This window comes from Dipodomys spectabilis, unplaced genomic scaffold (assembly GCF_019054845.1).
Source record: "Dipodomys spectabilis isolate Male_0828 unplaced genomic scaffold, ASM1905484v1 ptg000043l, whole genome shotgun sequence".
In the NCBI taxonomy this organism is placed as follows: domain Eukaryota; kingdom Metazoa; phylum Chordata; class Mammalia; order Rodentia; family Heteromyidae; genus Dipodomys; species Dipodomys spectabilis.
Genome location: NW_024870720.1, coordinates 28780446 through 28805083, shown reverse-complemented (window position 1 = coordinate 28805083; position 24638 = coordinate 28780446). Strand labels below are relative to the sequence as shown.

The window sequence follows — 24638 nt, the reverse complement described above, 5'->3', positions numbered from 1 at the left end:
CTCTTGCAGATCAAATGTCTGATACAGAAAACTGCATGCTAATGCAGAAATCCCAGGCAGGGTCACGCTTGGAGAAACCGCACATTCCAAAGTAGCATCCTGAACACACACTGTCAACTTGGGAAAAGAGGAACAAGTCTTTCGCTCTGGAAGCTCAGTGTTCCACACACAGGAAAGATGGGAGGAATGCCAGATGAATGTAATCTAGAACATCACCAGGCTCAGAAGACTCCACACAAAATCAGTGGGCTGCTGGCCCTTCCAAAATATTCCATATTAGCTCACCAGCACCGCCACCACTCCAGCGATGCCACAGCCATTCTAGGGGACCTATTTAGAGGACCTTCCCTGTAAACGAATAAAAATAAGTACTTTAGAGCCAGTGGCTCATGCCTATAGTCCTAGCTACTTAAGAGGCTGAGATCTGAAAGTCATAGTTCCAAGCCAACCTGGGCAGTAAGATTTTTTAATCTCCAATTAACCTGCAAAAGATGGAAATGAAGCAGTGGCTCAAGTGGTAAGAGCCTTGAGGGAAAAAAAAATTGAAGGGCAGCATCCCTTCTTTAAGCCCCTGTATCAGCCCTCCAGGCGTGTGCATGCACACTCGTGTAAACACACACACACACACACACACACAGAACAGTTTGGAATCTACTCAAAGAATTTGAAATGAAATTCTTAATTCCTCTGGTGACAATAAATAGCCATAATATCTTGGTCATCAGGCCACTTTATTATCATGAAGCCAAAAACAAGTGACTCACACCTGTCATCACAACTACTTGGGAGACAAAAATGTGAGGATCACAGTTGGTGGTAAACCTAGACAAAACTGTTAGCGAGACCCTGTCTCAAAGAAGCCAAGCATGGTGCTTCCCACCTGTAAGCTCAGCTACTATACAAGAGGCATCGACATAAGAAGGTAGAAGTCCAGGGCTGATCCAAGCAAAAAACACAAGATCCAACCTAAAATGTAATTCAAGCAAAAGGGTTGGGGTAGAGATACATGGTAGACACTTTCTTAGCAAGTGCAAGGCCCTGAGCTCAAACTTCAGTGTCACAAAAGAAAAACACCACGAAGACAACAATAAAAACCAGTTTTAAAGAAACAGGAAGTTTCTCCCTTCCTGGTAGTAAAGCTAAAAACAAGGATACTATGCTAAAACCAGCAGTACTCAGTTTTCATTCTGAAAGAAGATACAACTAGATATGTTGCTACATAGAGAAAAGTTTAAAAGAGCTGGGCACATGGACACATGCCTATAATCCCAGTTGTGCAGGATATTATGCAGGAGGTAGAGATGGGAGGTTCACCATTTGAGGCCTGACTAAACAAAAGTTAGTGAGACCTTATTTCAAGAAACTAACCAGGTATGGTGAAACATACCTGTAATCCCAGCTAGGTAGGAGGTGGAGATACTAGCATCAAAATCAAAGGCTAGCCCTAGCCCTGGGCTAAAAACAAACACATACAAGATCTTCATCTGAAAAACAAACTAAGCAAGGGGGAGAGGGGGGTGGAAAGCCAATGAGGCTCAGGTAGAGTATACTGAGGCCCTGACTTTACAAAGCCCTGAGTTCAAAACCCAAGTACTATCAAAACTAAATAAATAAACGAATCCACAGTAATCTGTCACAGGTCACAATAACCCTCAATCCTTGCAATAATTAGCAGGACTCATAAGAAGAGACTTTTTACTGTCACTTTCTTTTTCTCATTTAAATCAGCCATGGGTTGCCCTAAAAAGCTGAAATGCTTGCTCATGAGAAACTGTATTTTCCCCTGAATGGTGATCATGTATACTGTCTAATGTACACAGTAGACTAGTGAACATTGTTTCTTTGTTTTTTAAATAAGTTTTTTTTGTTGTGAAAATACTGTACAGAGGGGTTACAATTACATGAGCAAGATAATGAGTACATTTCTTATCAAGCATTGTAGCCTCCTCCTTTGTTTCCCCTTCCCATCCCTTCCCATCCTCCCCGCCCCCCCCAAAGTTGTAAAGTTCATTTTCGACATAACAACTTGTACATCTCATTGTTGCAATGGGTCCACCTGTATCCCTATTTAAACGATTTGTTTTTTCCCTTCTCCTCCCCAAATTATTCCAACATCAAATACAGTGAAAGCAGGGGTTATACCATGGGGGAGGGACATACAAAACAACAACAAAAAATAACCCTGGTACCTTATAAATCCATTAGAAACAATAGCAAGAAAGAAAAAACCACTTGTGTCCTTATCTTGGGGTTAATTTTGCTTAACACCATCTTATCTGACCTTTTCTGCTTGTCTCAGACATATACTAATTATTGCAAATAAGGGAAACCATGGGACCTATGTTTCTTTGGGCCTGGCTTACTTCAATTTATATTGTCTCTTTGTATCCCATCACAACCACCAGCACTATAGCTGTAGTAGGAGATAACCACCCGTCCCAGCCTGGCTGTCCATAAAGCATGCAGAGGCCAATACTAAGTCCTGGCCCTCAGCCCAACCTCCATCCTTGTTTCCCAGCAGCATAACTTTACCCTTCAAGGTTTGGGCCCACAGTGAATTAAAAGATGTTTTTTCTTACAAAACAGCTGGGATCTATTTCCTTTATGTCAAAACTAAAAGCTGGCTGGGTAGGCACAAAGTAATGAGACTAAATTACAGTATGGTGATTTTTCTTTTAGTGTAATTGTCTTTGGCTTTAAGACAAAAATGAATCATTAGGGTTCTGAATACTCCAGATCGTGAGTGTCATTAGAACAAGTACAAGAGAAACAACTGTGCGGTGAATCCTCTTCATTATGTCCATTAGCTAACAATGCATGGGGAGCACAGAACACAATTACTGCCTACCAGACATGTAATATTCTACATGTGGAATACTCCTTCTCCCAAACCTTCAGTTCACAGCCCTCTACAATGCATTGCATCAATAACATCATCATATATCTGTTAAATATGCATAAAATTAAACTCACCCACATTGCTGACTTTCCGGCATTATATTTTAGCCTGACTTCTTACCTTTCAGGTAATGTATGCATAAAGGCATTTTGGTACCACAAAATAAAGGTCAATTGGACTGTTGGGTGGCAATCAGCATCATAATTGATTCCATGTTCGTTCACATTTTTTTGTGTCAGTAGCAATGTGTGAACTCGGGCCCTTGAGCTCTTAATTTGCTCTTGCTCCTCTTTTTTGCTCACCAGGCATTCTACCACTGGAGCCAGGTCTCCATCCTTGCTTTCTTCTGGTTAACTGGAGATGGAGTCTCAAGATTTTTCTGTCAAGGCTTGTTCTGAACTCTGAGCCTTACCTCTCAGCCTGCTGACTTGCCAGGTTTATAGGTGCAAGCAACTCTGACATGCATTCAGGTGAGAATATTTCATTATACAAAGCATGAGATGTTTCTAAAGTAATATTTTTACCCGAAAATGTTCTACTCAGAGATCATTGCTCGTATCAACTCATATTTGTGTTCCTCATGATTACATTGATGCCTCTTTATGTGTATATGATCTATAAAGAAACCACATGTGATAAAGTTTATGAAAGGATGTTTATAATATACCCTTATCAAACATAAAATTGTATCTAAAGAGGTAAATTAATTTTCTTCACTAAGTATTTTATAAGTAAGTAATTAAGAATTGAAATTTAACAAGAAATTAGAGTATGGTTACACTGGGAAAAGAAAAATGTATATTATAAAGTATTATTTAGAGCATTGTGTATCACACGTCTAATAAAATACCTTGTGAGCTTTCATAAATCCTGAGTTTCTTTTAAACTATTTCTCAAAGAATTAAATATGAGTAAAATAAGCAAATTTAAAAATCCCACAAAATATAATTTTAAATTAAGGTAAAAAAAATAGCATATATCTATGTATCTACCTATCTATATAGTGTATGTGCAATTATAATTACCTTCAGCTCATTTACTATACACTTTATGGCTGGCATGGTGATAGGTAATTATCTCTATCTTAAGAATTAAAACAATAGCCGGTTGCTGGTGTCTCCTGTTCTAATCCTACATCAGGAGGATTGTGTCTCCAGGCCAGCCCAACCAAAATATTTGTGAGACCCCAATCCCAACCTCTCAACTCAGTCTGGTGGTATATACCTGTCACTATACCTATTTGGGAGGCTGAGATCACAAGGATTAAAGTTCCAGGCTAGCCTAGCAACAAGTGTGGGGTCATCATAGTCCAGGCCAGCAAAGAGGGAGACCCTATCTCAAAAATAACCAGAGATAAACAGAGTGGAGGCATGCCTCAAAGCATAAAGCTTAACAAGAAGAAAGCCCTCAGTTAAAAACCAGTACTGACTAGCAAAAACCTTGGTAATCACAATAACAGCAATACTCACAGGTATATGTTCCACTTCATTACCTTACTGTGTGTCCATCACTTTGTACTTTAAACACACTTTAATTACTGCCTCACAGCTCCATCTTAGTTAATTCTCATAGCAATCAATGAGAGACATGAATAGTAGTTTCACTTTTACAGAGGAGGTCAGTGGAGGCCTGCAAAGATTGAATGTAACAACTTGAGCAGGTGAGAACTGAGAATCACAGTTCAAAGCCAGCCCAAAAATCAAATCCAAGAGATGCTTATCTCCCACTGATCCAGAAAAAGGACAGAACTGGAGATGTGGATCAGCAGCAGATGACTAGTTGTGAGGAGAAAAGTCAAGGGAGAGCAAGATGCCCTGAATTCAAGTCCTAGTACAAACCCAATACATAAAGGCAAATAGGAATCACTGGCTTTACGGCACCCTGAAAGATAGATATGCAGCAGATACTGCTGCTAAAAGGCAGCAGTAAACCCAGCAGTGCTACCATGGAGATGAATGTCACAAAAATGGTTCTGCCAGCAGTGCAGCCTTCCGGAGCCCTGGCAGCTAAACCATCCTGAGGTTACCTGAACCTGCTGCAGGCCCCATTCACTATAATCCCCTTACATATGTTCATTCCTGGCAAGATTTAAAACCTTAGGCATGAGCCGGAAAAATGCTATTCAAAAGCCTCCACACTCATCATTTTAGACAAATTTAACAGCAGGCTTATTTTTCCATGGGGCTTTTTGTTTTTAAAATTAACTTCAGATGCATTCATTATGTAGCCAAAGCCCTAAATGAAAGAATGTTAAAAAAAAATAAAGGTCATATTAGGAAACTGGAATTCAGCAAGACTCATAAGAAATTTATATATCTATGTATGGTTGTGGATGTGTGTGTGCGTGTGTGGATGTGTGTGTGTTGTAAGCAGATAGATATTTGTTCACTTATTTTGGACTTGAAAAAAATCAATGAAATACTATAATGAAGATCAAGCAAAAACAACAAAAAAGAAACAGTAGTCCGTAAAAGACACAGTAAATAAAACCTCTAACAAAGACATAAATCAGTAACTACTGGCATTAGAAGCATGAACTTAGTCTTTTATTTGTATTAGGAGAGAATGTCACCCAGTCATGAGCAGAGCCAATTTCCCTGCTCTGGCCCCAGCGAGGTCAAAGGCCACCGTGAGCAGTACCTACCCCTTTGCTGCATTTTCTTCCTCCCTGCATCTCCATTCCTGCCACCCCCTCTCCCTGCCCACTAGCAGCCACTCAGCATCCAACCATCAGGCTGGACTGGTGATGAGAAGGCAGGTTCCTGGTATGTGGCTTATGTGCTCAAACATGTCTACATCTGGCTGGGCTTTCTTACTGACTTGGGGCTTCCCTCATGATCCCTTGTACCTCCGTGCCCAGTCATGAAATCTTGCTAGTAAGCTATCAGCCCCTTCTGTCTGTGAAGTAAGCTAACTAGCTGACTATTACTTTGTACTCTGACCTTGTTTGTTTTGGAATTCTACATACAACTGCGCAAAGTTTTGAGAATTTTCTTGGGCATAAGTTTTTCATGCATCTCATAGATGGGTTTTTGTGGGGGTCTTTTTTTTTTAACCTTTTTTGATGCTTACATTGTTAATTATTTAAAGAAAGCATGTAGGCACTGGTGGCTCACACCTATAATCCTAGCTACTTAGGAGGCTGAGATCTGAGGCTCAAAGTTCAAAACCATCCTGGACAGGAAAGCTTGTGAGACTGTTATCTCCAATTAGCCAGCCTTAAAAGCAGTGGAATTGTTGTTCTACCATGGTAAGAGTGCCAGCCTTGAAGAGAAAAGCTAAACAAGAGCATGAGACCCTGAGCTCAATTTCTAGTACCAACACAGAAAGAAGGAAAAAAAGAAAAGAAAAGAAAAGAAAAAGGGAAGGAGAGAGGGTAGGAGGAAGGAAGGAAGGAAAGAAGGAAGGAAAGAAGGAAGGAAGGGATATTTATCCAAAAAAATAGAAATAGAAGTGCCATGTACATCCTCAATTTCTGTACTCACTTTCAAGGCCTTCACACCATTAGATGAGGAATAATGGAAACTTTCAATGGCACAAACCCACAGGTACACAGAGTCATCAAATGGAAAGTTTTCCCATGACGGGTGAAGGGAGGATACCATAGGACCACAGCATCTCCATGAGAAGCCCCAGAGGGTAGGCGCCCTACCTCCAGGCCTCTCGTGCTCTCCATCCGTGTGCAGAAGCATGGCGATGGGCATGCCCACATTCTTGGATCTTCCAGCCACAACTACGTTTTTGCCAAACGTTTCAATTCCTTAAAAACACAGAATTCCATTTACATGTACAACCAACACAAACCAAATGAAACCTGGGAACAGCCAGCTGAAAAGGATGAACAAAATGTGGATGTGGTGGCTTGCCTTTAATGTGCCCCACTCTCAATTATTTATACATTTTTCTCTGTTATGCTTCATGGGTTTGTCATTTCCTCGCCCACCATATCCTCATTCAGAGACTGCAAGCATTACCAAGTTGCCATTTAATTACTTTTAAATATTAAGATTCCCATGACGTGCTGGAAGTGGAGAGCCTTGAAATTATGAACGATGTCAAGTGCAACGATAATGTCAAGCTCGACTGGCAATTAAACTTGGAGCAAAATAAAGCTTGGGATAAAATAAAGTGGGAGGTGGGGGAATGTATTTTTCACAGAGCTCATGTATTTTACTACCCAAGAGAGAAACAGGACAACTTGGAGACTTAGGATCATGGGAAAGACAAAGCCTGAAGATTCTCTGATTCCCCGTTTCTCCAGAAGGAAAAAAAAAAACACAGAAAACTAAACAGTTTATGCAGGCACTAACACTCCAAGATGATGCTCCTCTCAGAAATGATCTGTTTGGAGATAGCAGGTTAGAAAGAAGATGCTTCCACCAATGGTCATGACAGTGGTCGGGCCAGGAAAAACCAACCCCACACAGGTTCCTTGAGGTAGATTCATGGGGAAAAAAACATCCGTGGTGTATGGGTGAAAAATGACAATACCTGGGGACAAACATGTATGGTATGTGTAAAGATGATATTAACCTTCGGGCACAAACCTAGGTCAGTAGATGAGTCTTGTATGATCCGCACATTATTTTAAGAAGGAAAATATTGACTATATTTTGAAAATATTTTCACCAAAATACATGAAATGCAGGGAGACATAAGCACTACTTGAAATCTCAGCCCTGACGCTTGGTACTCTGTCCTTTGTTTTATTCTGGATCAGCCTTGGACTTCTATTATAACTTTACGCCTTTCCATAGACAACTGAAGTTTCATGGCTTACCCGTGTCTGCCCTTCCAGAGGTCGCTCTGCAGGGCAATGCACAAAAACTTGCGGTACCCACCTGTTCTTCGTATTATTTCCCACACAGCACTGGCAGTGGCAGGTATGAGTGTGTGCTGGTCAAGGCACAGTCTTCCAATATTGATGATATGAAATCCATCTACATCCTTCTCTGGGGCGATTCCATTGCAGATTGTTCGTTCATCCACATGATCTGAAGAGTAGTAAATAAAGTTGGTGTCATCTTAAAATGACCACTCCTATTAGGGAAGCCTGGAAAACGATCTATGGTGGCCTATAGCCAGATACCTTCTGATTGTGCTCCAAGAAAGATATAGCATCATTATTCTCTTCTCACCATTAAAACAGTAAGCCACAGGGCTCTTGACTGACAGCTTCACATAGCTGCCACTAGAGCTGTTGGAGGGTTAGAAGTAGGTGGACTGGTGAAAGGGGTGAATGTGAGCAACAGAACAATAGAGCCATTCCAGTGATGTATTGTCTTTGCTCAAGAACCTTGCCTGTTGAGAGGGCTTAAATCCACTTTTCTCCAAGAGAAAATTCCACTAAACACTTTGATGAAAGCAAGTTTGCTGTGTGCTGAACTGCCCAGGCATACTTAAAACAAAAGAGGACTGCAGATAAAATGGTTATAACATCCCTAGTTCCTAATGCTCCCTTTTAAATTACAGGATGAAAACGCAGATCTCACACACACACACACACACACACACACACACACACACACACACACACACACACACACACACACACCTTGAACCTAAAGGAATAATACACTGAAATTCAAAATATAAATTATTCTCAATACACTATGCAGAGCACCTTATGTTATCATTTACCTAGAAATACTGCATTTCATGTACAGACTATAGTGAAGTAAAAGTATATTCTGCATGTAATAACATCCTTGTCCATTATCTAATGCATTCCACTTAGACATGTGTATATGTGCTCGTGTGTGTGTGTGTGTGTGAGTGTGTGTGTGTGTGTGTGTGTGTGTGTGTGTGTGTGTATTTTTCTATCTAGTATTGAAACTTGAACTCAGGACTTCCTTGCTCAGCTGACACTATACCACTTGAGCCATACCTCCAGCCTAGCTTTGTGTGGGTTTTAAAGATGGAGTCTTGAGGACATTGTTGCCTGGTCTGGCTTTGAACCTTAATCCTCCAGATCTCAGAGACAGGAGGATAGCAGTTTGTGTTGCTAGGATGACAGAGGTAAGGCATCAGCTCCTGGCTCATTTGGACATATTTTGATGGTGATGGTAAGGTGACTCAGTGATAAGTGTCACCTGTCCCACACTGATCTATGGATGGCTAGATGAATAGATAGATAAATATGTGACAAAGGAAACAGTAAAACATTAACATCTAGAGAATGTAGGTCAGTGGCACAGGGGAGTTCATTATGCCATTCTTTTAACTTTTATACATGTTTAGAATATTTCATTGTGACATGGTGGAAGGGTGGTCAAAGTGGACTTCTCTACCATCCTGGCCCTTCTTGATCCACAGTCTACTTTTTCTTCTTATCCACTGCATAGAACAATTGAAAATGGTGCCTTTTATTTGACCCCCTACTCCACAAGGCCAGAACATTTTAGTTTCCTTTTCTCCACAGATGTGTCCCTGGTACAAAGAACAAGAACAGGGAATGAGCGCCAACCAGGAAATAGGCATTTACTGAACAAACTGCTACAACTACAAGTTTACACAGGAAGACAAATCAGTGGGCGACTGAGAATGATGAGAATAGTCTCCCTGAGGAAAAATCCTTCCATGACAAAAAGAGCCTTCATGATCTTCTGACTACATAAAACTAAAGTTTTGGGGCTGGGAAGGTGGCTCAGTAGTAGAGTGCTTGCCTTGCATGCTCGAGGCCCTGGGTTCGATTCCTCAGCACCACATAAGCAAAAAGAAAAAAGCCGGAAGTGGCTCTATGGCTCAAGTTGTACAGCGCTAGCCTTGAGCTGAAGAGCTGAAGGACAGTGCCCAGGCCCAGAGTTCAGGCCCCAGAGTTCACGACTGGACCAAAAAAAGAAAAGTAAAACAAACAAAAAAAAAAACTAAAGTTTTATTCAAATATTGATGTGTTGATACCTTTCCATCTACACATTCGATATCTACCATGTCACATCCTCCAATATAAATTATACATGAAAGACTCCTTCTTGGGGTGGCAGGGGCCTTGGGCAATTAAACATAAATCCTGGTAAAGTCTTCTTTTCATAGATGAAAGTCTGCCTCCTTAGTGTAGGTATGTTTGGGTTCTTGAAACTTAACTCCTGGAGTCCCTTTACAGATACCCATGGAGTGTCCTTCTTGTCCAGTGGGAGGCTGTGGGAGCCAACAGACAAAATGTTTTCCTTTTGGAATCTACATTCTCATGGAGTCTGTTTATCTAATCCCATTACTTTGCTCTAGCTTCTTAATGGGTTGATTCATTTCTAGGAGCTATACTAGAAAATGCAATATAGCTCAATAAAACTATACTAAAATATGAAAATAGTCTAGTCATACTCTTTTCTGGAAGATAGACTGTGGAAGCTTTGTTCTTTTTTTTTTGGAGGGGGAGTTGTGGGGCCTGAACTCAGGGACTGGGCAGTGTCTTTGGGCTCTTATGCTCAAGGCTAGTGCTCTACCACTTAGTCACAGCTCCACTTCTGAGTTTTGAGTGGTTAATTGGAGGTCAGAGTTTCATGGAGACTTCTCTGTCCCAGCTGGCTATGAACCATGATCCTCAGATCTCAGCTTCCTGAGGAGCTAAGATTATAGGCGTGAGCCACTGGCACTCAACTCTTAACTGTTCTTGAACCAGTAATACTCTCTCTGTTGCACATCAAAGTTTCAAGAGAGAAACTACATACCAGCTGTCTACCAGGTGCCCAGCATCATGGATGAGCTGCTTCATCATGGTACCGGAGGGGACAGAAAAGGGATGGGAATGACTCCAACCTCCCCAACTCCACCCTCTAAAGTGAGTAGATTCTGCAGCTGAGGGTAGAATGGCAGCCATTCTTTTGGCCAGAGGGCTGGAATTAGCGCTCCACCCTGCCTCAGTCTCCCTCTCCTCCAGCCCCAGAAACTTTTGCTCTACAGATGGGCACCCTAAACTTGCCTGATTTTTCAGAAGTAGTATGAAAAAATCTTTTCCCCCCGACTAAGTCCTTGGTTTCTAGGCACTCTATGTGGTAACTTCTGTCAAATACAGAACAGAATAAGACACACCAACACAAAGGACACTCCGAAAAGTGAAAGGGTTTGTTCCCATGAGAGCTTCCTCAAACACAGAGAAGAAATGCTGCATTGTGGTAACCTTGCATTCAAACTTCTCAAGAACCACAATTTACCTTCAAAGTATTTCCTAACTATCCATTACCCATAGTGCCTAGCACAGAGTTGTTTGTAGATTGGATCTATATAAACATGGTCAATGAATGAAGTGGATTAGAGAGATGTCACATAAACAAACATTTAAAGGGATCTTTATTTACAATGAAAGATGCATTAAAAGAGCCTCTTGATTTTGGTAAAGCCTTTTTAGCATTTCAAGGTGAATACAGTCAAAAACAGATGCAGATATCATGCAACAGGAAAAACAAAAGATGAAGAAGAAAAGCAGAAGTGGCTACAGATCAAGAAATTCTCGAAGGTATTTTGTGAAATCATCTCAAGTTAGATGATATAACAAGCCTGCAATACAACTGCTCAAAATGACATAATTCTATAGACTCCAGTAACAACAACAACAAACCCTCTTAGGGGCCAACCACAGTGGTTCACACCTGCAATTCCAACTCTTGGAAGGTAGAGATAGGAAGATCAAAGTTTGAGGCTAAAAATTAGCCAGATCCATCGCCACCAACAAGCTAGGTGCACTGATGTACATCTGTAACCCCAGCTATGAAGGAGGCATAAGGAGGAGGATCACTGTCTGAGGCTAACCTCTGAGAGATTTTATCTGAAACCTAACTAAGGCAAAAAAGGGTTAGGGGGCCTGGTTCAAGTGACAAAGTATCTACCCAGCAAATGTAAGACCCTGAGTTCAAGCTTCAGTACAGCCAATAAAAATAGCAACAACAAAAACAAACCAATTAAAAAAAAACATCTTAGAATGATTTCCACATGAACCTGAAGAGCAAGAGACAACTGGTTACAGAAATCAACCAATCCCACTAAGTAAATTGCATCTCAATGATTTACTTTGCTAACTATATAAACGGTTGTTAGTCTTTCTTTAAAAAAAAAAAAAAGATTGCTGTCAGCTGCTGGTGGCTCGCAACTTTAATGACAGTTAATGAGGAGGCTGAGGTCTAAGGATCCCAGTGCAAAGGTAGCCCAGAGAGGAAAGCCCATGAAACTCTTATTTCCAATTTTAAAAGCCAGAAATGGAGCTGTGGCTCAAGTGGTAGAGGACTAGTGTTGAGCCAAACAGCTCAGGAATAGTGCCCAGGCTCTGAGTTCAAATCCCAGCACCAAGCACAAGCACAGGCGCATGGGCACACACGTGCACGTGCATGTACATACACACCACACACACACACACACACACACACACACACACACACACCACACACACACACCACATACACACTACTAGCCAGGCACCAGTGGCTTATGTCTGTAATTCGAGCTACTCACCAGACAGATACAAGGATCAAGGTTAGAAGCCTGCCAGGGAAGTCTGTGAGACTCTAATCTCCAATTAACCAGCAGAAAAAACCACAAGTGGAGCTGTGCCTCAAATGTAGAATGCTGGCCTTGTGTTAAAAAACAAAAACAGAAACAAAACCTCAGGGACAGTGCCAGGCCCTGAGTTAAAGCCCCAGCACCTACATAAAAAAAAAAAAAAAAAAAAAAAGATTTCTTGGTAAATGCTGCCACCCTGTGGTTCAGGTGACATGTTGCATGTGCAGAAGACATGTCTTCCATATTTCTTTTCCTTGCTCATAAAGCCTGTCATTAAAAAAACAAAAAAAACCTACAAGAATGTTTTTAAATTGTAACGGTGGATAAAGGAAATTGTAAGGGTTACTTTGTTTCTATGAGATAATCAAATCACATGAAAAACTGAAACGAAATCACCCCCTGGAAATCTGGAGTTCTTTCAGTGAATGAACCTCAAACATGGAGGCTGGATTATGATGCAGTCTCACTAGCATCTAAACACCACAGAACTTCAGATTATTTAAGTTTTTCTCCTGTTAGGCCTACATAACCTCCCATCCAAGGAAAAGTTATGGCCTTCATAATAATTGACATTTGCTCATATCATCTACCTCATGCCCCATTTCCTTTGGTACTACAGAGTGATGTAAATTTTATCCTGATTCTTGTGCTTATGAGTTTACAACTACTCTGATTTCTTTCCCATGGCTGCTTTACAGTATGAAGATTTCGACTTAAAAAAACCAGCTTCATGGAAGAATATTTTAATATAGTAACTAACTGCATCTTTTAAAGTGCACAATATGAAACAATCCCTTGCCGTCAAAATAATGAATGTCAGCCATAGTGAAAAAGTTCTACAAACCTACTCTGTAATCTTTCACCTGTTCACCCCTATGTCATCTGTCTTCCTAACCCTTCATCTCAACCAATGATAAATATTTGCTATGGGTCGAATTATAGTCCGTCCACATTCAAACGTTGAACCCTTAATGTGATGGTATTCGGAGAGGAAGCTGAGGGAGATAATCAGGATAGATGAGGTCATATGGGTAGGGCACTCAGACAAGATTAGTGCCCATGTAAGAAGAGACCCCAGTGAGCTGTCAGACCTTGGAGAGTAGAACAAGAAGCTAGAAAAGAGGTTTCACCAAGAACCAACCGCGCTGGCAGCCTGATCACATACTTCTGGCCTTTAGAACTGGGAGAGAATAAATTTCTGTATTTAACCCAATGTCTATTTTATGCACAAAACCACCACTGTTCTGCTGTTTGTTGCTCTCTACAAAGTTCACTTTTCATGAAATTTTACACCAACGGAATCCTAGAATATGAACTCATTCCTCTAGATACATTTACTGAGCAAAATTAATTTGCAATTTATTTATGCTCTGCTATTGATCTATATTTACTTTCTTTTATTGCTGATTGGCATTTCACTGTCAGAAATCCTCTTTAATTGCCCTTTTGCTCATTGATTGTTTTGGGTTTTGATTGTTTCTGGGTTTGTTTGTTTGTTTGTTTGTTTGCTAATACAAATATAGCTTGTGGAGATGGGAGGGAAGGGATGGTAGGGGACAAAGGAGGAGGCAACAATGCTCAATAGGAAATGTACTCATTACCTTGCTCATGTAACTGTAACCCCTCTGTACAGTATTTTTTACAATACAAAAAACTTATTAAAAAATAAGGAAAGCAAAAAAAGGAAGTAAATTGCCCATATTACCTGATAGTAAATAGCAAAGCTGATTCCAGACCCAGACCTTCCCATTCCACAGCCTGCCTTTTAACTTCATTATGTTACACTGCATCTCAGAACAAAATGAGGCTTAGCCTGAGCACATGGGCTTCAACATTGTGTAGTGAGAGTAGTTAGCTGTGATTACAAGTGTTGGCAGTGGGATTCAATGGATTCAAATTCCAGCTCAGTTACTGAGAAGCTCTGTGACCTTGAGAAAGTTACTTAACTTCTCTGTACCCCAACTACCTCTCAGAAACATGCATATAATAATAGCACCAACTCCACAGGATTATGGCCAAGGATTCAATGAATTAATACCGTGCATGATACAGTAAGTGCTTAATGTAATAAATGTTCATCACTATCATTTTGTAGATATAGAAAACTGTCCTTTAAGATACATGAGTTGGGCACCAGTGGCTCACACCTGTAATCCTAGCTACTCAGGAAGCTGAGATCTGAGGATCATGGTTCAAAGCCAGCCTGAGCAGGAAAGGCCATGAGACTCTTATCTCCAATAAACCAACAGAAACCCGGAAGTGGTGCTGTGGCTCAAGTAGTAGAGCGCTAGCCTTGAGCTGAAGAGCTCAGGGAATGCACCCAGGCCCAGAATTCAAGCCCCAGGATGGACGAAAAACAGAAACAAAAAGATACATAGAAACTGCTCTTTCTCTGAGCATCCACACATTTACTCTAGGTACTTTGCCTCTATGCTTATTTAGTCAGGATCACAGGTTATCAGGCTTTAATGTCTAGCAGAAGTAGATCATCACTACCATCTAGTGGCCAGTTGGCAACACAGTCACCAAGTAAGTCTGTACTTGGGAAAGTGCATTCTTTTTTTTCTTTAAAAAAAATTTTTACTGTAATGTTGCTGTACAGAGGGGTTACAGTTACATGAGTATGGTAATGAGTACATTTCTTTAAATTTCTATAGACAAAAATTTTGATTTTCCCAGGACAATTAAACCTAATGTAGCCATCAATACTTGGTGAAGTAAATAAAGTCATTTAGAAAGACAATTTTAAAAATTTTAAGTGACAAAAATAATATCTATTTGGGGGTGTCAGCATGCATTTTGAAGCATGTATGCACTGTCTAAGGCTAAATAAAGCTGATTAACAGGCAACCCATCCTCTGCTTTTTTTGTGGTGAGAATCTGTGAAGTCTGCTTTCTTAGAAATTTGAAAGTATACAAGTGCACTTATTAACTATAGTCACCATGTTGTACAGTACAACTCCAAACCTTATTCACTATATCAATGTAAGATATCATGTCATTTGACCAACATCTGCACCCATCCATACCCCAGGCCTTAGGCCCCAGGGACCAGCATCCTAATCTATGTCTCTATGAGCTTGCCTTATTTTCTAGGAATAAGGGAGGTTACTAGCATTGTTCCTTGGTGCTAGCTTCCTTCCCCTGCACATAATTGGCTCCAGGCTCACCATTCTACAATAAGTGGTCATTCTTCCTTCCTCTGTATGGCTAAATGGTATTCCAGTGTGTCGATAACCGTATTTTCATAATCTTTTCATTCATGATGGACAATTAGGTTGGTTCTCTATCTGGGTCATGTAAATAATCTTGCTGTGAACCCTTTACTAAGGGTTGATGCCATTTCCTTTGGATGTATACCTGGAAGTGAGACTGCTAGGCTGTATTGTAGTTATTTGGGGCAGGAGCACCTCCATGCTGTTTTAATAATGGCTGCACCAGTGTACACCCTCAAGAGTAATGCACAAGTACTCCTTTAGTCTGCCTTCTGTCCAACACTTCCCGTTTGTTATCATGGTACAGCCATCAGCATAGATGTGGCTTTAGTTTGTCTTTTCCCAATGATGAGTGTGGTTGGCATTTTTTTCATATACCTGGTAGCCATTTACATTCTTTTGTGAAAAATGCCTCCTTTGCCCATTTTCCTTAGGGTCTTTTTTCCTTGCTATTGAATTACAGGAGTTCCTAATATATTTGGGGAGTTAACCCCTTGTCAGACATATGGTTCACAAACACTTTCTCCCATTCTGTACGCTGTCTCTTTATATTCTTCACTGCTTCTTCTACTGTGCAAAAGTGTTTTAGTTCTATGCAATCTCATTTGTCTATTTTTTTGTTTCATCACCTGGATTTTGAGAGTTGTATGCAAGAAGGGATATTCAAAGCCAAAACAATGTCAAGAAGTTTTCTCTCTTAGTTTTCCTTTAGCAGCATACAGTTTCAGGTCTAAATTTATGCCTTTAGTCAACTTTGTGTCTATTAAGGGTGAAATAAGGTTCTAGTTTCATGCTTCTGTATGTGGAGATCCAATTTCCCCCATGTCATTTCTTGAAGACTCCTTTGCCCATTTGTGTTTTTAGCAACTCTGCCAAAGATAGTTGATTCAAGTGTCAATTTGTACCTGGGCTCCCTGGTCTGTTTCATTCATCTGTATGTCTCCATTTGGAAGAGGACCACTTGGTTTTGTTACTATAGCTTTGTAGTAGGCTTCAAAACTATGTAGTTCGGTGCATTGGCTTTGTTCTTTCAATCTGGATTGTATGGGCTATTTGAGGTCTTTTGTGGCTCTATATGAATTTTAGGATGATGCTTCTATTTCTGTGAAAAAATGCTACTAGAATTTTGATAGAATTATAGCAAACATTAGGGAATATGGTCAGTTTAACGTTAATATTGTGATAAAAATTAATATTGTGGTATGTTTCACAAAATTATTTGAAAGCTGTACAAATAAAGTGGGAGAAGATTCAACCACAAACTGTAAAACAATTGCTTGACAAATACAGTACTAGAAATCTTTTTTCTCTTTTTTTTTTTTCCCAAGCAATCCTGAGGCTTGCACTCAGGACCTGGGCATTGTCCCCGAGCTTATTTGCTCAAAGCTAGCACTCTACCACTTGAGCCACAGCTCTACTTCCAGCTCTTTCGGTGGTTAATTGGATAAAGGAGCCTCATGGACATTCCTGCTTGAGCTGGCTTCAAACCATGATCCTCAGATCTCAGCCTCCTGAGTATCTAGAATTACAGACGTGAGCTACCAGTGCCCTGCCAAAACTAGATTCTTTTTTTTGTTTTTTGTTTTTTTTGGTCAGTTGTGGGGCTTGAACTCTGGGCCTGGGCGCTGTCCCTCAGCTCTTCAGCTCAAAGTTAGCGCTCTACCACTTAAGCCACGGTGCCACTCGCAGTTTTCTGAGTGGTTTATTGGAGATAAAAGTCTCATGGACTTTTTCTGCTCAGGCTGGCTTTGAACCACGATCCTCGATCTCAGCCTCCTGAGTAGCTAGGATTACAAGCATGAGCCACCGGCGCCCGGCTTAGATTCTTTTTTGTATACGCCAAACCCTGCTAAAATGAATCAGGCAAATTTTTAACATTGAAAAAAATGCCTGCTTTTCTCTAAACCCATTTCACTATGGTTTGGAGTAAAGTATTACATGTAGAGAACTTTTTATATTTTAAAACTAAATTATATATCATTGTATTAATTTTGTCATAATTAAGTTACAGAATTATCTGTCATATAATTGCTTAAGAGTCCTTCCCACTTGATCATTTTTTAAGATGCAGTTATTGTGGAACAATCAGAAGGATGAATTTTGATACAACGTAAATAATATGAATTCAATAACATACAGTAATATATATTGTTTGTAGCATGTGTATATATTAATACATAACATGCAAGTATATATGTAATACATGATATATGTAATATAACATAGATATGTGATATATAATATATGTACATATAACATATATTAGTATATGTGTCTTATATAAAATACATGTACATACTAAATTCTATCATTAGAAAAAGGAAAATATTCAAATTACATGAAGATCCCATGTAAGAGCATCATAGACATTAACTTTCTCCACATCAGATAATTGCTGATCAAAGTAGCAGAAGTAAAATCTGAGTAAAACTGTAACCTGCACTATAACAGCCATCCTCTCTGGGGCTGGGAAGGTGGCTCAGTGGTAGAGCGCTTGCCTTGCATGCCTGAGGCCCTGGGTTCGATTCCTCAGCACCACATAAGCAAAAAGAAAAAAGCCGGAAGTGGCGCTGTGGCTCAAGTGGTAGAGCGCTAGCCTTGAGCTGAAGAGCTGAGGGACAGCGCCCAGGCCCAGAGTTCAGGCCCCACAACTGGACCAAAAACAAAAAAAACAAAAAACAAAAAAAACAGCCATCCTCTCACAAGGTTCAAACATACATGTGTTTCAGAACCACAATTTCATTAGGTAAAAGCATTTCTCCAACAACACAGTTCAAATTTCACATCTGATAATGTGAGAGCAGCTGTCTCTTCAATCCACAAAACACTATGAACATAACAAGCACGCATCATGGTCATTGACCAATCATGACACTTCTTGCAAAGACTACTGCTAATTGGGCACTTCAGTTTTTTAGTTGGAACACACTCAGCAAAGTTTTTTGTCTTTTTGTCTCGCATCTCCCAGACAAATAAACCCACATAACATTTTACAAAAATAAATAGGAGCCAGGTACCAGTGGCTCATGCCTGTAATCCTAGCTACTCAGGAGGCTGAGATCTGAGGACTGCAGTTCGAAGCCAACCCCGCAGGAAACTCCATGAGACTCTTATCTCCAATAGACCACTCAAACAAAGCCAAAAGTGGCACTGCGGCTCAAGTGGTAGAACACTGTCCTTAAGTTAAAGAAGCTCAGGGACAACACCCAAGTCCCGAGTTCAAGCTCCAGGACCACACCACCAACAACAACACAATTAGGTTATTAGCCTATAACGATGCAGATATAACAAAGACAAAGGTATTGAATGCTGGACACGAAATGCATTTGGGCAGCAAATCTGAAAAATTATGGCTGCAAAGCAAAGGTAAGAGAAAGCCTGGTAAACAAACAAAAAAAGATGAAGTCACTTCAAGAGGAATTTAACTGAAGTAAATGGGACATGCTGACTAGGGGATTTGAAACAGCATCCTTTGAAAAGATAAACACCTGCATAAAACTTCATATCAAAAGAACTTTATACTACATAACACTAAGGGAATACAGGATACAATGTTGGGAGCTGATCTAAACATAGAAAGCAATATGACCATTTAATTTACCAGAGCATTTAAAAGATTGTTCTATATCATAAGTTGTATAATGATACTAGTCAAACCACTCTGGGAAAAAATGCTTTATAGAAAAAAGGTCACTTTAATTTTCAATATTCCTAATGTTTTAAATTATAGTGTTTTGGGTCTGGCGGCATGGCTCAAGTGGTAGAGTGACAACCGTGAAAGGAAAAAGTCGAGATAGAGCACTCGAAACTGAGCTTAAGCCCTAGTATTAGCACTATAAATAAATAACAGCATATTGATTAATTTCACTATTTATTTCACTATTTATTCATAAATCATAATAGGAGAGTTTTGTGCTTTGATAAAAAGTTAAGGTCAAAAAATGTAAAGGTTCAAGAAAAATTGTTTCCATTCACTAGTAAGATCACTTTAACAGATTTCAATTTGTGGTCATTTTTATAATTGTACCAACTGTGCCAAACAAAAACGGTATGTACTGCCAATGCCTAAATGCTTCCTCATAGTTTTCCATCAATACAAGCAGCAATCATTCAGAAGTTGTCACTTATAGTTATTAATCATCACATATTACTAGTATCACAGCTATGTTGCAAGTGCCCCTCTTCCAACCAAATCCCATCTACAGAAGAGTGTTACATACCTGGAAGTGGTAACTGAACCAATATACCATTGACTCTTGGGTCCATGTTCAACTGATCAGTTATATCCAAAAGTTCTTCCTGAGACACATCCTTAGGCTTTAGAATGAGTTCACTACAGATACCTGGAAGAAAAACAAGCAGACAGTTATTTGTGGCTTTTCATTAGAGGTGTCCTACTGATGTCACTGATTTCCTAGATCCTTGTTCCATGGAAAGAAAAGGCCCTTCTGCAAACAAGATGTCTCATACACTTTGAGGAAGTATTTCTCAAACCATATAAGTAATTGTGTCCGTGTCTGTGTCTGTCCGTGTGTGCTGGTCCTGGGGCTAAAACTCAGGGCCTAGGTGCTGTCCCTGAGCTTTTTTGCTCAGGGTAAGCACTCTACTACTTGAGTCACAGTTCCATCTATAGCTTTTTTGTTGTTTAGAGATAAGAGTCTAATGGACTTTCCTTCCCAGGCTAGCTTTGAATACGATCCTCAGATCTCAGCCTCTTAATGCTAGGATTACAGATGTGAGCCACCAACTGATACAGGTATTTTTTTCCTTATATGCACTGGTATTGCTTTATTGTGATCTTGCTAAAAGCCAGGCATAGCAGCACTTATCTCTAATTCCATCACTTCTGTCACTGCCATAAGGCTTGAAAGGTCCCGACCATTTGGCACCTTATAGTGAGAACCTTTCTGCAAAGAAGGGGGAGAGAATGGCAAAAACAGCAAATGAACCTTCCAACAGTTTTGTAACATATTCTTTACACTTAGCCATTAAGATCACCATAATAGTATTTCTATTTCTTTTTTAACATTTATTATTATTATTATTATCTTTAAGTAGTTGTACAAAGAAGTTCCCATTCTACAAAACAGTATACAAGGTATCTGACATTGTCAATCATGGCTCCTAACCCATCCCTTCTCCCACTTGTTTTTAAAACTGAAGGAGATGATGACATAAATTTCATATATTTCACAGTATTGTGGAATAGTGATACTTAGAGTCACAAGCACATTTTAACCTTCACAAGGCAAATTATCATTATCCTGGTCTATAAAGTTTGTGAATTCTCTGAGCTTTGACAATACAAATTATTTCTTCCACATTGGGTGATGTTTACATTTCTTTCCTTCTGCTTAGTGTAGGCTGTTCCCTCGTTCCCTCTCATTCCTCCCTTCCCATCGCTGTCTTTGGGCTGCTTAGTTCTCTTTCTTCTATGTCCAGTGCAGCAGATGGGCTCCTTTGTTGTATGCTGTTCTGTTTCCCACTGATTCTGTTCCTCCTCCTGGTTTCCCTCCGTTACGTGCATACAGGTAATTTTTTGTGATTCACATGTGTTCTTTGGATAGTTCCCCGGGTAACAACTTGCACTGACATATGATAACCTACTCTTTCTAGATTTGAGGAGAGTAGAAGTACTATTACCATAATGCTGTAAAGCTAAACGAGACAGAGTAAACAAGCAAAGTTTGTCATTTGATTAAAGCAAATATAATGAATACAGGCCCTTGAAATGCAAAATAGTTATCCTACATTTCTCTTAAGATATAAAGTTACAGGAACTAGTGTTATAAGAAATTTGAAGAAAAATAGAAATAAATTAACATATAGTAACTGAAAAATCTAATAATAATGACACATTATTGAATGGATACTTAATTTGTAATTTATGAGTTGTAATTATGTAAAATTATGTAAAAATAGAAAACATACTTAATAAGAATTACAACTAAACGACATACCCACCTACAGCAGTAGCAGCTCTTAACTTATTTCTCACATAGGTGTGGCTTGCTGGGTTGTCTCCCACCAAAATTATACTAAGGTGAGGTCGTCTGTTCCCAAGGGCGACCCACGATTCCACCCCTCGTTGTATTTCTTTCTGGATTTGTTTGGCCATTTCAGTTCCAGAGATGATAATGGCTTCATATCTGTGGACAACAAAACAGTGCAGTGCTAAAAACACTATAAGGAATATTAAATATTAACTCAAACAAGGTTAACTTTTTGGTGAACTTTAAAAACAAATTATTTAAAGTTGCATCCAACTTTGTACAACAAATATACTATTGGACCTATAAAACACACATGGACACCTACACAAGGATAGTGGGATACTTCAATACCCCACTCTCACCAACAGACAAGTAATCCATACAAAAATTTAACCAAGAAAACTTATGTTTGAAAACTCATGGACCAAATGGATGTGATAGATACTTATAGAGTATTTCATCTAGCAGCTGCACACTACACATTCTTCTGGTAGCCCATGGGTCTTTTTACAAAATGGATGGTGTTGTAGGAGTAAAAGCAAGCCCCAGAAAGCATAAGATATCCCCTGAATTCTATCATACCATAGTGATTTAAACTAGAGCTCAACAGAAAAAGAAATCACAGAAACCACTCAAATCCATAGAGACTCATCACTGTTCAATGATGAGTGTGTCACTAAAGAAATAAGAGGGAAAATGCAAAAGTTCCTATATCCAATAACAATGTAAACATAACATATTAGAATGCTTAGGATACAGAAAAGGCAGTAATAAGAAGAAAGTTTATAACTATGAGTGCCTATGTTTAAAAAAAATCTCAAATAACTACCCTAATGATATACCTTAAGCTCCACTGGTGGCTCACACCTGCAATCCTAGCTACTTAGGAGGCTGAGATCTGAGGATCACAAGTCAAAGCCATCCCGGGCAGGAAAGTCCGTGAGACTCTTATCTCCAATAAACCACTAAAAACCGGAAGTGGAGCTGTAGCTCAAGTGGTAGAGTGGCTGGCTTTGAGCTGAAGAGCTGTGGGACAGCGCCCAGGCCCAGAGTTCAAGCCCCACGATCGACAAAAAAAAAAGTACTAGCCAAATTGAAAATTAGCAGAAATGGAAAGAAATAACAAAGATTAGGGTAACAGCCAGGTAAATCAATCTGGGAGAGAGTGAGGGAACAGAAGACAGTGTACAAAAGGAAATGCATTGATTACTGCGCATGTGTAATTGCAATCCCTCTGTACATCACCTCTGTGATAACAATAAAGTAAATTAATTTTAAAAAGAATCAACGAAACAAGATAAACAAAATCAAAAAACTCTCACACAATCTGACTAAAAGGATGAATGAAATGACTCACATAAGAAAGATTGGAGATGAAAATGGACTTAGCCCAACAAATACAAGTAAAATCCAGGACATCATGACTACAGACTTTGGAAACATATACTCAAATTAGAAAACCTAAAAGAAATGAATTTATTTCTAGATAACCAAAACTGAACCCAGAGTACTTTAACTACTTAAATAGAGATACAGATAGGAAATGAGATTAAAGCAGTAATAATCTACCACCAAAGAAAAACCAGGAACTGAAAGATTCACATGAACACACATACGATCATTCTGATGAATGGATGGCACAATGCATGTGCAAAATCCCATAGGGAAAGCCTTCTGAACAATAATTAATCTGTCGGTACCCTAACTAAAATGAATAAGACGAGGTTGAAACTTGTCTTATCTGGGACGGGAGCAATGAGAGAAAACAGGATGAAGACATGTAAATATGGTCAAATATTTTCTGTGAGTGTCTGAGCATGGAACAATGAAGCTGTGGGGACTGGCTTGGGAAGGAGAGGGGGGAGTGCGGGTAATGGAGGAGTGAGTTCGATCAGGTACATTGCCTGCATGTATTCAAATGCTGAAATGAAAACCCCACATACAACTGATGGATACTAATAAGCAACATTCGATTTTTCTCCCATTTTATTGACACACCTGCAGACTCATATTTACATTTCAAATCTGTAAGGATTCATGTTCTATTTGGTTCTGCCTTATAATCTAACTTCTAAAGACTAATGTCTTCCACCCCTCCTCATTGCCCAATGCGACAGGATTTGGAGATGGGACTTTTGGGAACCCTGGGGAATGAGATTAGGGCCCTTATAAGTCACTCCTGAGAACTCCACTCATTGGAAGACAAAGAAGATGACCATCCATGGATCAAGAAACTATCCTTCACCACATACTAAATCACCCACCATCTTGATCTTTGGAATTTTGCCCCAAGAGCTGTGCTACCTACATTTTGTTGTCAACAGACCATCAAGTCTACTGTATCCTGTTACAGCAGTCCAAATGGACTAAAACACCGTGCAGCAGAAGCCCCCAATTTTCATTCATATTATGTGTGCGTATATTGAATCAAATCACATCTTCAAGATCTTCACTATAACACTGGCTATATTTCAAGTGTTGCTGTTTCTTCTGAAGAGCAAAATCAGCATAGCCTAGTTAAACTTGACATTCAACTTCAGAGCTGTATTTTATATTCTATATTTGTAGCCCCACAATCTTGTGAGCTCAGTTAAATCAGTTCACACTTGACAATCCAGAGCTCCATAAAACTCTTAACTTTACTCAAGGAATCATTTTATTCCTCAGCCCCAGACCAACTCGCTGACAAAAGTTGTGAGTCTTGACAGGTTTGCTATTATGTGAGGCACCTGCTCAGAAAGCAGATGGTTGGTTGTTCTGTGACATGGAATCATGTCTTATAGAAAACTCTTTATAGAACATTATTCCTTGGCAATTTATAAGTACTTAAGGTAGGGATTGTTACCTTTTGACAGATGACAATAAATTATCTGTAGAAAAACAAGGAACAAAGTAAAGTGTTTAAGATTACTTTGTTCTTTATGATGTCAGATTTAAGTGGTGATTTAGGTTCTTGCTGTGTGTTTATTGTTTAAATGTACATATCTTTGGTGTAAAACAGGATTTTTTTATATATGTACATATTCTAAACTAGATAAATGG

At 39.5% G+C, this 24638-nt stretch overlaps 1 protein-coding gene across 2 annotated transcripts in view; it reads right to left on the bottom strand.

Moving 5' to 3' along the window:
• Window positions 1-24638, bottom strand: part of Mthfd2l (methylenetetrahydrofolate dehydrogenase (NADP+ dependent) 2 like) — a 101542-nt gene that overhangs the window by 69702 nt on the left and 7202 nt on the right. The window contains exons 2-5 of one of the 2 annotated variants that reach the window (XM_042678207.1): window positions 21568-21752; window positions 19824-19946; window positions 7741-7893; window positions 6552-6659 (exon numbers count right to left, since the gene is read on the bottom strand). In XM_042678207.1, the coding sequence (XP_042534141.1) occupies window positions 6552-6659; window positions 7741-7893; window positions 19824-19946; window positions 21568-21752 (569 nt within the window). Of the gene's footprint in view, window positions 1-6551; window positions 6660-7740; window positions 7894-19823; window positions 19947-21567; window positions 21753-24638 lie in introns of those variants that run through there. The other variant, XM_042678206.1, reaches the window with a different exon arrangement.